The sequence below is a fragment of the Dermacentor variabilis genome, chromosome 8 (assembly GCF_050947875.1).
Source record: "Dermacentor variabilis isolate Ectoservices chromosome 8, ASM5094787v1, whole genome shotgun sequence".
NCBI classification, from domain to species: Eukaryota; Metazoa; Arthropoda; class Arachnida; order Ixodida; family Ixodidae; genus Dermacentor; species Dermacentor variabilis.
Genome location: NC_134575.1, coordinates 62,107,664 through 62,122,715, shown reverse-complemented (window position 1 = coordinate 62,122,715; position 15,052 = coordinate 62,107,664). Strand labels below are relative to the sequence as shown.

Genomic DNA, 15,052 nt, shown 5'->3' with positions numbered 1-15,052 from the left:
CATCAGCAATGGCTCGTGCCACACTGCTCGCGCGTTCGTCGTCGTCTTCATTCGCAGCTGGCTCCGTTGCAGCTCATCGTGCCAGCCTTCCCACTCTGCTCCGCCCTCTCTGAAGGCGTTGACGCCACAGGCCCACTGCCACTCGTTGGGGTGATTTCGGTGTCAAATCATTTGCCTCAGTATATCGCGAAATGAAAAGGCGAATGTGTATAATGAGTGTATAATACGAATTTATGTATTTATTCACGTTACCCCTAAAGGCCCTCCAGGAGAGGGTATTACATGGGGGGGGGGGGGGCGATACGACTTTTTATAAATGCGATACATTTCAGCAATAACTATCATAAAAAATAAGGCATAACACAAAAGGAAAAATGAACACAAACAAAAGCAGCAAATTTTACACATTTCCGTCACAGCTAAGAAACTCTTGGAATTTTATGATGTCAGTTTCTGCGGCGATGGCTGATGGTAAATTATTTCATTCGATGATGGCACGGGGAATTAATGAATTGGCGTAAGACGAGGAATGACACTTCACATGTTTAATTTTGAAAGAATGATCACGGCGTGGAAAGATGGCATGAGGTGACTGAAACAAATCCCTTCGAAGGTACGAGTGGTGATGAAGTTTATGGAAAAGCGTTAAACGAGCAAGTTTGCGGCGATATGAAAAATCTTCCAATTCGGCCCGTTTTTTTAATGATGTAACACTTGTGGAGGGTGAGTAGTCTGAACAGCGCGGTTCTGCACGGATTTGATGTTATTGATAACGTAAGCTTGGTCAGGGTCCCAGATGGCCGCAGCATATTCGATTTTAGGGCGTATTAGAGTTATATAAGTCAGTTTTTTAACGTGCATAGGGGTGTGTCTGAGGTCACGTTTGAGAAGACCAAGTGAGTGGTTAGCAGACTCTCGGGTGAGATCGATATGGTGATTCCATGATAGGTCAAACTGAAGATGCACACCAAAGTACTTGTATGTTGTTGTTAGTTCTACAGTATTGTTGTTAAGAATATAAGTGGTTGGAATACGACCTGTGCGACGAGTGAAAGATACCTGTTTTTTTTTTTAGAAACGTTTAGTGACATTAACCAGGATGAGCATCATAAGCTTACTCCATTGAGATCAGATTGCAGGGATTGGCGGTCACTGTCACTAGTAATGTTGCGGTAAATTACGCAGTCATCAGCGAAAAGTCCAATTCTAGACGTTAGACAGGCAGGTAAGTAATTAATACAGATTTAGAAAAGCAAAGGTCCGAGCACACTTCCTTGTTGTACACCTGATGTCACATAAGCAGAGGAGGAGTTAGAATTAATAACGGAGGTGAACTGTGTTCTAGATGACAGAAAGTCCTTAATACAAGCGAGCACGATAGGGTGGATGTTAAGCTGTGCTAGCTTCAGTAGAAGTCTGTGATGAGGAACCCGATCAAAATCTTTTCAAAAATCAAGAAACACTGCGTCGACCTGAAAGCCCGCGTCAAGTGATAATTGTAAGTCGTTAACGAAGCCAGCTAGTTGAGTGTCGCATGAAAATCCCTTGCGGAAACCGTGCTAACAATTGAAAATCATGTTATGATCTTCGAGGTAGTTATGACTTGGCTGTGAATGGTATGCTAAAGAAGTTTGCAAATGGTGCTGGTTAACAAGATGGGTCGATAGTTCAATGGAGAGGAGCGCTCATCTGATTTAAATATAGGTATTACTTTGCCTATCCGCCAGTCATTAGGAAATAGTCCGTGTGATAATGATTGCGAGAACAAACAGGATAGCACAGCGCAAACTACTAGTAAATATAAGATTGTTTAATAAAGCTAAGATACCTGTTTCATTAATCACAATTTCAGGCATGCAAATGTCAGGGATTGTATTTAAGACAGGGGATGAGCTAATGTCTTCTTTGGTTAATACTAATGAAAAAGTGTCGTTAAAAACCTGAGCACATTGAGACTTATTAATTATGACGCCGTTACTGTCGGTGAGCAAAATGTCAGGATGAAAGCAAGGATTTATGATGCGCCAGAACTTACGAGGATTGTTGGTTAGCCGAGATGATAGGTCGTGATTGAAAAACTGGCGTCGAGTGGATTTTAGGAGTGACTGGTAATCCTTGTCGCATTTCTTATACTTGTCCCACGCGCTTAGAAGACCATTCTTCAGTGCCTGCCGGTAAAATCGCTTTTTCTTATTATTCATACGTCGCAACTTCCGATTAAACCATGGTGCACTGCTGCTGCATCGTATGGTCATAAGTGGAACGAAGTCATCAACAAGTTTATTAAAAGTACTATTGAATAAATCCCAATTCTGCTCAACAGTGCGCCATAAATATTAATTCATGAACTGGGTGGTGAAATAATCTAATTCGGAATTTATTTTTTCATAGTTAGCTCTGTTGTAACACCTGATTTGTTTAATGGTAGCTTTCTTTAAAGGAACCGGTAATGCGCCCTGTTATTACGTCATGATCCGAAATGCCATCTAGATGAATAATGTCTGAACAAATAACGAGATTATTTATTAATATTCAATCTATAATGTTGGCGGTACACGATGTGCGACGCGTGGGATTGGTAATAAGTTGTGCTAGTGAAAAAATCAAGACATGACTGAAGAAACATGTTAGCTTCGGTTTCTCTCGTTGTGACGGATTGTGAAAACCAGTTTATACTAGGGAAGTTGAAGTCTCCAAGTATGAGTAAAATACAGTTAGGGAAACGCGTACATATTTCACACAGAATTCGATGAAATTCAGACGAAAAACCATCATTCATATTGGGAGGACGGTAAACAGCACCATTAATTACATCAGTTGAACAATACTTAAAAGATACCCATACACATTCAAGAAAAGAACTAATCACAGACGCGGTTAGCAAATCATCCCTTATCCCCAAAAGCACACCACCTCCTTTACGGTACGGTTTGTCGCATCGAAAGATGTTAAAACGTGTCTGGCTGACAGAAATTGAATTATCAGGAATAAGATCAGTCAGCCATGCTTCGGTTAGCGCTACAAGTGATGCGGAGCATGAATCGATTAGTGAAGAGATAGCAACATCCTTGGATACAACACTTCTGATGTTAGTAATGAACGGGGGTAAAGAACGGGGATGTGTAAAAATAAATGTGTATGCGTACCTTTCGTCACGGTGACCACAGCTCAGTACAATGTGTTCGTACCTTGGTTCAAAATTCTGTCACTGCTTTGTCGTATACCACATAACTTCTCTGGTCACCTACCTTCACAGAGTGAAATGGCTCATGATTTTGTAGTAACTTCTTTAGGGTCTTTCATACACTATTTTCAGGATACCGTTGGGAGATTTTTACGGTACACCAGCATCAGCGTAGTAATTTTCCTAAATAAATAGATGCCTGCGTTGTTGCTGTTCAGTTCGTAAAATCAGGCTTTATATGGCAAAATATGCGTCGCCGAGTAGAGTAGCCTGTTCCGCTTTTATTTATTTTTTTATACCTGCTCTGGCAGCCGGCATAGTTCTTCTCATTTTTCGTCATGTTATGTTTTACGACGCAGTTACAATACTGAAATACTTCAAATGTATTTAAAGATGGCGGCAGAACCCATCTTGCTATGGCTGTCAACGGTAAAGCGTTTAGCAGTGAATCAATATAGTGACACAACGTATTGCCACCGTCGAAACGAGCTATGTATGTCGCGTGTACTGCAGCGAGATTCATCTTTCGCGCTTCGGATGTACGGATGAATAGATGTTATGAGCGTCCCCTTTAGAATGGGGTGGTGGGTTGCGCAACCATGCTCTTGATATTTTGTTGGCTGATGCCCTAACTATGTTAAACAAGAAAAATAATAATAAGTAATAAAGAAGTGACTGAATAAGCGCAAAATATAGTTGTCGTTTTAGCCAGTTTGGTAGACGAAACATCAATTTATGTATTCGCCCGACTGGGGGTGATATGTGGGAGCGTAAATAATTAGTATAATAGTGATAGGTCAGCTCATCACTAGAAACCACTCCAAGCAAATGTGTAGAGCTCACACGTTCTCTTTTTCTTAATCTGAGAACAAGATCAACTGATAAAATTTATATCTTTAAAGTTAAAAATAAAATTCTGTTTTGCGCACATTTAGCTGGAGCTCATTTGCATTTATCCATAATGATAGCTGAGATAAATATTTGGTTGCGTCTGCTACAGTGTTCAAGAAGTCGTGACAGGAGAACTATACGTTATTTCATAAAGAGCCCTATAAGCTGAACTAGGTACATTGATAATACTGTGGGTATTTTATTAGGAACTTCTTTCTTATCGGTATGTTATCATTATCATACATGCGGCTTTCTTCACCGTGCGTGGGGGCGCATCATCAGTGTGGATGGTGCCTGTGGCCCTTCGCCGCGTCTCTCGGTATCAACGGCCGTCGGCCCTTACTGTGATGTCACAAGTGGTGGGGGTGCTACTCGGACCCCTGACGTCAGCACGGTTGACCTGACCTACTCCCTGGAGCTCCGTTAAAGTCGCCGCTTGTGACAACTCTCCCCCAGCATGTCGTAGGGCGAGCACGCTGGCGCTTCTACCCTTACCATCCCGACACCGCTAGCCGCACTTCTCTGATCATCAGCGGCCGCCAGCGTGATCCCCGTCTGTTCGCTGGTTTTCGCCGGGATGATGTTGAGGACTGGATGGAAGATTAGAGCGAGAGCGTTCTGCTAATCAGTAGAATAATCTCCTCAAGCTCCGTCCTGTCTCTTTCCATCTTGCGGGTGTGGCGAAGACTTGAACCATAGGATTCATTTCTTTGATTAGGCAACTGTCAAGCAGGGCCTTTGGCAACCTTTTCGCACGCAACGGTTCCCTCCGCTTTAGCGAAGAAAACTCTCGATCCTCGCAAACAACATTCCGGCAAGTCGTACGCATTGTACATCGAGGATGTTCTTGCAATCTGTCGCCCTGTCAGTGACGCAATGGCTGAGTCAAACAGGGCACGTCGCATTTTAAAGGTATCGGGGCTGTGAACTTCAACGCACCCGTCAAGAATCCAGCTACCGTCGCTTACATAGTCTTAATATGCCCGCGCTTCTACGAGCTCGAGTCCGTATGCTTACAGCCGGACTTCTGCGAACACCGTTCAACGGCAGACCCCCACCTGCGCGCGATGTTCCGGGCGGTCATACGCGAAGAATTCCAATCACTTGCCTTGCCATCTCCGTTGGTGTTTCCTGCTCAGCCTTCTGGTGCAGGCTTGCACGATGTCATTAAGGAGGAGCTCGCGGCCATGACCTACTCTGCGTTTGTGGACCCTCCTGCTCATCACTCCCTGCCAACATACGCGCAGGTTGCTACCGCAGTTGACCACATTGTTCAATGTTGCCTCTACCGGCTTACGAGCAGATTGGTGCTGCGCCTCCGGTCAATGTTTACTCAATACCACTTGAGCCTTCATCACTGACCGCACTATCTTACCGCACTATCGCCCAGTGCACCGAGCGCCCTTTACTACCGGTCTTACCGTCCGTCTAGTCCTATCTGCGTTTACTGTGGTTATTGCAGCCATATGTCATGTTTTTGCCGCAAGCCCCAGCAAGACGAGCGTCGCGGGTACGGCATGCGTGAACACGATTCATTTTCTGGAGTGGCCTCTTATCAACCCCACTGCTACGCTTCCCCTCCGCGCCCTTTCGAATCTACACCCACAAAGACCGAGACACCGAATCGTTACCGTGACAAAAGGCGCCGTTCACCTTCACCCTTCGGTCACTCCTCGTCACCACTTAGGCCTTCCTCACTCACCTCAGACCGTCGGCCGAAAAGCTAAATAATGCAGTTTTTGGAAGAAAACCTGCATTCAGGGTCAAGACTACAATTTCTCCAGCGTGCCCTTGTAGTATGATGTCTGTGTTCGTTGGAGGAGCACAAGATAAAGCTTTTGTGGATGCCAATGCAACTTTATCTGTTATTCATTCTGATATGTGTGGGTGTCCGAGGTACGACACCTCACGATGGACTCACGCTGGTTGCAGCTCAAGCCAACACTATCGGACCTTGCGCACTTTATACTGTGTGTTTACTGATCTATGGTATCGTCCACCATATAAACTTTGCTTTGCCTTGCTCTCACCAGCTTATTTTAGGATGAGATTTATTTTCTTCTACGTACGCTGCTACATACTGTCGGCAAGATTTCGTACATGTGACTGACAACGACTCTTTGCTTCGCAATGAAAACTACAAGCCACTACGTCTGCTCGCTGCAGGACATACCGAGCTACCTCCAGGATGTCAACAAATTCTTACCATCAAAACCGGCGTCCATGGCGATGGGTTAGTGCTACATTCCTGCGCGTTGTCTTACAAAAGAAACAGCAGTTGTATCAGGAACGTTATATTTTAGAATAGTTCTGCGCTTCTCGCCGCATTGAAGACAACACTTGAGAAAATTCTCCTTCGTAAAGGCACCACTTTTCCTTGCATCGTTCCCCTTCAGGCTGCACCCTCTGAAATCCCTCCTGCTGAACATTCTCTCTCTGCCTCCACTCTTGCGCAACCGTTTCTTTCCTTCTAGAAGAAGCATAAAGGTTCAATTGACGCCTATTCTTCGACACTGCTACAAACTTCCGTCGGAGCGGATCGGATTCAGGCAGATAGCAGATCCATCGTGGGTCGCCGGCCGTACCACGTGTCTCTTGCCGAGCGGAAAATTATTGAAAAAAACGCCTCCGACATGCTTCAACGTAAGGCATCCGCCCCTCTGCCATCCCTTGGTCGTATCTCATCATTTTGGAACCAAAAAGGTGGTTATTTTGGATTTTGTGTGATTACCAAGCCCTTAACAAGATCATGCGCAGAGGTGTATACTCACTGTCTCACACTGACGATGCCCTCGATTTCCTGCAAGGTACAAGAGAGTTCTCAAGCCTCGATCTGCGTTCAGGGTACTCGCAAATTTCTATAGGCGGAGACGGCAAAGAAAAAACTGCGTTTGCAATTCCAGATTGCCTTTACGAGTTCAACGTCATACCCTCCTTTGTTTCCAATGCACCCGCAACATTTAAGCGCATGATCGACATCGTTCTGCATAACCTGAAGTGGAAAACTTGCTTGCGTTATCTGAAAGATGTAGCATCGACATTTGCCCAGCACCTGCAAACTTCTCACGTGCCTCACCACCGCTGTTCTACAGCTCAACGGCAAAAGAAGTGTCATTTTGCAAGCAAGGCAATCAGATTGTTACGTCATGTCGTGAGCAACGATGGTATTTGTCCTGATCCTGACAAGACTTCGGCAGTGCTTCGCTTTCTCCGTCCTGAAAAGACAAAAAAACTGCGCAGTTTCCTTTACCTCGCTTCCTGTTTTCACCGATTTAAAAGCGATTTCGCCTCTATTGCTGCTCCTTTGCACAACTTACTTGGTTCTGGTGCTCCCTTCTTGTGGTCTCCGGAATGTGTATCTGCCTTTAACCAGCTGAAGGGCACCCTTACGTCTGAACTTCTCATATCACTAGGAAATCACAATGACGTTATTAATTTCCAAAGCGGCATATGCGCCGTGCATTGTGCGCAGCTCGCTAAAGTTTTGGGCGTGAAAGACGTTCATTGAAATGCGGTACATACGCACTGAATTTCAAGCACAGCCCGCTAATGCATCGGGTTGCTCTGCTTGAGGAACACTTTTGACGTGGGATAGATTTTGCTCAGCATTGGTGAAACTGAAGGGACCTTTTTTTCGTCATTGTAGTGCTGCACGTCTCCAGTGGCACAGAGTTACCCAAGCTGGCGTCAGTGACGTTACTTAAAGTGTGGTACTACACACCTTACCGGCACATATCATGTGACCCAAGTTGGCATCAAAGACGCTCATTGGAGACCAAGCACAGACGCGAGTGGCACACACTCAGTGGTCCAAGTCGGCGTCAAAAAGATTCCTCCAAGAGCGGTACCTACCCGGTCCCGCCTCTACAGTGACCCACGTCAGCGTGACAGAGCTTTGTTGAAGATCAGCACGTGTGTGCACATTGCCCCATAATCAGTGAACCAAGTTGGTCCGATGGTTCCTTTCGAACCATGTTGCCTCAGCACACCAGCCCGATAGGCTACCCATTCGCAGGTGACTACCTGGGGACCCAGGTAAGCGGGAAAACGGTTAGATACAAACGTAAATAGATACGTATCCCCCGAAAAGTGCCTGAAGTACTCTAAGAATTCTAATTGAATAGAACACTGGCATTAACAAAAGTGGAATATTCAATTCAAAGATTGAATCAAATATGACAACATTCGATTCGTTGCTGGAATGTTTCAAATATTCGCGTCACACTTAACAAATTCTGCTTCCCTGCATGGATTCTGGATTTATATATGGGAAGTATGCCCATCTTGCAGTGACCTAATGCATTCACAATATTTAACTTGAGCACAGCAGAATATGGACAAGCAAAAAAAGAATTATGGGGTTTTACTTGCCAAGACCGCTTTCTGATCATGAGGCACGTCGTAGTGGAGGACTCCAGAAATTTCGACCACCTGGGGTTCTTTAACGTTCACCTAAATCTAAGTACGAGGGTGTTTTCGCGCTATATCGAAATGCGGCCGCCGTGGCCGGGATTCAATCTGGCGACCTCGTGCTCAGCAGCCCAACACCAGCAACCACGGCGGGTATGTGGACAAGCAGAACATTTGTGCCCACTGAGTGGCGATGACTGGCTTGCAGCTTATAAAAATGAAAATCTGGCAGTAATTGTTCCTCCGTTGTTATATAATGCACCTTGAAATGCTGTCGAGGGTTTTTCTTAAGGAGAATGATTTCGTTGTAAACCATTCTTGCAATTTTTTATCAATATTTCTTCCAAGCTGCCGTCCACAAAAAGTTTATCTTGTCTTGATCTCGATCTTTGACTTCTCCTATAGGGCATAAATATGCTCGTGGATTCGTTCAAGACAAGACCTTTCTTTTTATAGCATTATCAGCAGGCTTCGGTATTGTCACATTAGATTTATAGGTCGCATAAAACATACTTCCTCGTACAATTGCCTCCCGACCGCACGAGCCATTGAATTTTTGTACACAAAGCACCTCTGAATCTGGCTGCTTTTTGAATACGTCGCAGAGGACTTATTGACTGAATTACAAAATGAAAGGCAGCTTTGCAAAAGCACAGCCGTCCTCTGCACTGTTTAAAAGCGTCTGCACCTTTTGGGGCGTATGTTGTCCCAGAACAATAATCGTCATCTACCTTGCTTGCGTTTTTTTTTTCGTTAATCCTGCGCGCCCGCTACTTACAAGTCACGAACTGCATGCGCGTTGTCAATGTGACATACCATTCTCGACAGGAAAGCAGCGAGCGCAGATTTTTCAAGAAAGGAGACGCAAGCAAGGCAACTGACGATTACTAGTGTAGGACAAGATACGCCCCAAAGGGTGCAAACTTTTTTTAAGTGTGCGGCGCAGAGGTCTTGCATCTACCATTCGACTAGACATTTACTGGCGATTGGTAAACCTAAAAGTAGAAACAACGAAATCTTGACTCATGAATTTGCATGTTCTTTGCATAGTGGCAAACACTTGTGTTTCGACACATGGTATGAATTATATGTTAGGAAGAGCTGCGCATATGAAGGGACGCGCATATGAGAAAAACGGGTAGACGGAAAGGTATCCCCATATCTCCCTTTATACCTCCCTTTTTAAAAAGGCCACATATTTCACGCTTCTTTTCTATCGTACAGCTAATAGAATACAAGTTGCTGCTTGCTGTATTTGATCATCTCGCTTCAACCCGAATTTATCTCTTGCAGAAAATGGACGAGTACCAAAAGCAACAAACCCCGATCCAGGCTTACATGATGTTAGGCGTATTTTTCATGCCTACGTTATGTGACCAAGTTGCGCAGAACTTTAAGTAAGTTTACCGTGTAAGCGCGAAATGATTTCATGCGTAAATGTCGCTAGCCCTTTGACCTGTCATTCCTATTACTAACGTTTACTCTGCCTGCTGTTTAGTTACAGGCATCCAAATACAGTTCTTGATATTTACGTCTCCTAACTGTTCTATGCTTATGAGTATGCCCTAAAAAAGGATAGCCGTTCCTTCACGCTCATACGCGCTCCTTTACAAGTAATTTCAAGCCTATAAGTAGTTGACAATTTGCAAAGGAAATGGCACCACCCAGACCACGCGGCGCCACAGTCGCCGCCTCTCCTAAGGAATGAAGATGCTCTTATAGAAGAAAACGTATAAAATGTACTGGTGGAACCGACGGATTATTATGCTTGCACACGATGGGTTTTTTTTCTTTCATAGTTGTGACTACATAAACTGTATTCTCTCTAATGCAATAGTGGTCATAAAGTGACGGGAGTGCCTCCTATTCTTGGAATTATTAAGTGTGTAAGCAGTTGCGAATATCGGCGTTCTTTTAATGATTATATTATTACAGCGAAGCTGTATATGCCTAGGGGATTTGTCCACTTATGTGCAGAATCCCCTAGTGCCCTCTATGGAGGAGTACGAGAACTAATTTTATCGAAGCATTTTGAATCATTAGCGTGGAACCCCTGGCGCCCTCTCTGAAGTACAAGAAGCATGGCGAGAGAGAGAGAGAGAGTCGGGTTCTTTAACTTGAGTCTACTGTCACCTCGAAGCGCACAATTGGCCATGTGTGCATGACGTAGGCATGCTGTCGCAGCGAATGGCGCGCGCGGCTGCGAAACCTTCTTGCGTCTGTGAGTGAGGGGGGTCAGTTTCGCTCAGACATCGCCATGGGACGGCCGCGCGTCGCGCCTCCTCCCAAGGAGCAACGCGCGTACTAGGAACGACGCCGCAGGCAGCGGCGGCAATGCAAGCGTCTCCGTTGGTCTGCCGACCCGGCAGCGTTGGAAGAAGAGCGCACCCGCGACGCCGAGTATGTGTACGTGTACCGTGTATGTTCGACCTACCGCTCCTAAACAAGTCAGAAAAAAATGTGCCTGATGCGTTCTGGTGGATCGCTGATGACGACCGAACGCACGTCCTCGTCGTGGGTGATTTCGACGCGGATGCGTCGCGACCAGATGCCACGTGATTAATTTCTTTCATGTTAGTGCGGTTCGGACTGCAATGTAAGATGGGCATCAAGGTGCCAACGACCCCGATGCGCAAGTATTTAGAGCTTACAGTTTCCAGAAATCTGCTCGGCGCGGTCGTCGCGCAATCTCTGGCCGTTTCTCACGGTGACCACAAAGCGACTATTGTAACGTGCGTGGCACTACCCTCGTAATGTCATTTTGTAGCGAATGGTGTGCGGCGGAGCACACAGCTTAGTAATATGTATGCACGTGTGCGGTTGTGAGTGCAACCTACTATGGCTAAATAAAACATGCACAACAAGTGTAGCGCGTGGAACTGGTATTACATGCGTATTACATGCGAGGGGATACCGACGAGGCTGCCGCTATCGCTCGTCATCCACCTTCACAGGGGTGAGTGGAGCATAATTTCTTTTCGTTTGTCCAGAAAGGGGCGGAGTTATATTGAAAAAAATTTGTTCGGGACAGTATTAGCATTTTAAATACGTTTTTTTTTTCATCCCATCAGGGCAGGCAAATGTTTGCAAGCGTGAGGGCTCTCATTTGTGTAACCTTAAAAAAAACATTAATAAAGATGTGAACCTTGATTCAAATTGTAGTTTATGTTCTTAAAGGACAAGGTCCTCCTGCGCGGGTTCATGTTGAGTAGGTATATTCCTCAACGTCCTAATCATCATTATAATTAGGGTCATGTTAATCCCCATCATCGCCATGGTCAGCATGGGTATCATCCCTACGGTTAGTGCCATCGTAATTGCCATAATCATCATTGTTATCACAATAAACATCATTATGATTAAATTATTGTTACCACCTTTATCATCGCCGTTATCATCCGTTCGACTAAGCAATAAATGGTATGGTTCGTTAACAGTATGGCATAAGTTTTGTAAGGTTTTATGCAGCACTTTTTGGGGATTGGGCCCCTAAAGAGTCTAAAAGTAGATGTTAGAAAGAGACATAGCAGAAACAGCAAAGTGGTCGTAACTCGTCAAGGAAAACAAAATTTAAATTTCTTTTTCAGATTTTTTAAGTACATTTGTAAATTGTCCTCTTGGCATTTCCAATGAGGATTGTCGTACCATCCCCGCTTTGTAGGCAGAGAACAGAAACAATGCGTGGTTGTCATTGTTGCACTGAAATCTCCCCGCCAGCTACCCGTTATATCGCAGATTTTCGACAGCGTGCAGCCATACCTATTTACCTGTTCCCGGTTCAGCAACGATCACGGAACACGTTAAGTTCATCGAAGATGCATTAAGGTAACATTCGGAAAAGTTCTAGTGCAAAAACTTTCTAATTGGGAACATTTACACTAAATGCAAGAATACGCCTAAGTCGTCGCTTAACCTCGACGGCAAGGACGCCGCGGATAGACTGTATATTTGCAAACATTCTTCTTGCGTTTTTTTTTTTTTTTTGACGCGAAACGTCTTTCAATTCGATCAGGGAGGGGTGCATGCTAAAACCACACGGGACTAAAAGCACGTTACATTCTTATTGCTTATATGTTTGAAACACTACTACCCATGCACCTTAGGTTGTAATCATCGCGTTTAGAAAAGACGCCATCATTTGATCAAACTTGTGGCGCGTGCACAGATGGGGCTGTTGTTGCAGCACACGACACCATTTCAGCTAAATTTAGCATCTCGCGCGCTACTCAGAAAAAGATATCTCGGCAGTATGTTTGTCGATCCGAGCGGGAGTGGTCGCACGTTGAGAGACTCGCGTGCCATACTAGCTACAACTTAGCAAAGTAAAACTGATACTGAGCAGGACTCACTCATACTCAGCATGATGATATGATGATGCCCATCCTGATATACGTCAACCCTGTATACGAGCGTACAGTTTGTTGCCGAAATTTCAGGCGTACTTCGCTATGAGCCCCCGTGTAGGTCCGGCCATGCATTGTTCAGAAATGGTGTGAAGAGACTCGGCCACCAAGACAGAGGAGTATCCAAACCCCTTGAACAGACCAAAACCTGCCCATCTCTAATTGGAGCGCAAGCGCACGGGTTTAGGGCACACGCAGGAGACCCAACCGTCTACATGTGTACGAGTCGCCCGAGTTCGAGCAGCCAGCGCTAATCAGTCTCGGAAGCCAGGCTAAGTGAGGGGGGGGGGGGGAAGGGGGCGATTTTGTCACCCTAGTCTCCGAACTCCATCGGTAAAATAAACAGGCCCGCTACTCATAGGGAGTAAAGCACAACTGCAAAATGTTATTGTAAGTCCCGCCGCTAGCTATAACGTAAGTTAGGCATGTGACCTTTCTAATGTGTAAATATGTACAATTTCTTGTATTTGGTTGCGTCCTCTTTGTACCATATTGCCCGTGCACCCACTGCAGCACGAGTAAGGCGTTTCACGCGTTTCACTGAGGCTGCGTACCTGATACAGCCAACCCTAATTATTCTTGCTCATGACAATCTTTCTTTTTGTGAAAAGTAGTCACGGAAGAATACTTCATCAATCAAAATTTATTTCCAAATTGAGTTATTCTCTCAAATTCTCGATGACAGATACCCACCAGAAGCTTAACGCTAGCAACAGGGTTGCTTCAAGCCAGCTTTCTTTTTCCAGGCGTTGTGCTTTACACCATTCTGGAAGAACACTAGTCCGCTGTACCTCAGGTTACGGAAAGACATCGCGGCCAGATTTAGAGTTAATAATTCTGCTACGCAAATCACAAACAATATGTCTGCTTTTGTACTGCGTTTCCAGAACGATCTTCCTCCCTGCACATGTCATCCTCTTGGGACAAATATCTTACGGGAGCAATAGGCCGTGTGTTGCTCTGCCGGCTAACAACTATATTGATCCGCGCCAAGAAAAGAAAAACCTCACGCACGGTCACACCTTGGTAAGAATACCTGGGGGCATTGGAGGCATTTTAAAACAGCTTCCTTTCTATAGGCCTTGAGTCGAGGCAAAAGTAGCACTCTCGTTTAAATGACCTGTTTTTGTTGAAATTCTTTCTTTGTAAGTGCGTATGGACTGATGAGGAAGCGTCCACAGGCATACGCTTAAGTAATACCGGGGTTGTTTCTCAGTAACCATCCAACTAAGGTGCCCCCCCCCTCCCACTGCACACACAAAAATTGGTCTCTCTTATTCTCTAGTAAAACCCACTCGTGACGAAACAAACAGATCGCTATAGGAATAACCGAATGTGGGAGCATGGAGTAAAACTTTAAAGGAAGACCTGAGGCAAATGTTTTCTCGGGAATCTTGATGAATGTAGATGTTTGCACTCGTGTGCATATTTGGCTAGCAGCCTGACGAAAGCGAAGAACAACCTCGAAGCCTTTGGTGGTGAATAAACGTAGGACGAATTTGTATGGGCGACACATCTTTTCCTTCACGCCATTGACAGTTGCCCATATAGAAAACTAAATTCCGAATATCAGTGACATCTGCTTCAGCCTTTCCTTCTGCGCCTATGGCCCTCACCCATTCGACTTCGTGTTATGTAACGTGTTTTGTCGCCAAATAATAGTCATTTGGCAGTCGTTCCTGTTACGATTTTTGCTTCCTGCGCACTTGTGCAACCAGCCGAATCCGTTCTTCTAAGAAAATTATCCAATGCCAAGGCGAAATTTGATCGAACTGAAGCTCACGCCGTTGCCTTCGTATGGGTGTTCGCCGCCGCCCCTGCGAGCCTAAGCGTATCCGTGTTTAAGCAGCAGTGGGACGGACGGCGGCCGGCCCAAATCATTTGACGCTCCAGCGGCTCGGACAGTCCAGCGGGTAGCTTTCTGCTCATTAGTTGTGCGAAATCGCGCTCTCACTCTTGAGCAATGCGGTGGACTCGACCGCACCCAGCGCAACTCAGTGCAATCGACAGCGAGACCAACGGCGAGATCGATTGCAGAACGAGATCTCTGTATTGGAAGCCGCGAATCGTATACACGTTTTCATTTCTGCCTTCCAAAAGCAAATTTGACTATCGCTGGGACATTAGCTCACCTATGGTGCCTTGAACCTACGGCTATCGTGTA

The 15,052-nt window shown here is 45.3% G+C and overlaps 1 protein-coding gene across 5 annotated transcripts in view; it reads left to right on the top strand.

The window, feature by feature from the left end:
• The window catches only part of LOC142590269 (uncharacterized), a 92,074-nt gene that overhangs the window by 37,352 nt on the left and 39,670 nt on the right, over window positions 1-15,052 (top strand). For all 5 annotated transcript variants that reach the window (XM_075702229.1, XM_075702227.1, XM_075702228.1 and 2 more), the window contains 2 exons: window positions 9,779-9,882; window positions 13,776-13,914. In XM_075702229.1, coding sequence (XP_075558344.1) covers window positions 9,779-9,882; window positions 13,776-13,914 — 243 coding nt within the window. The remainder of the gene's footprint in view (window positions 1-9,778; window positions 9,883-13,775; window positions 13,915-15,052) is intronic.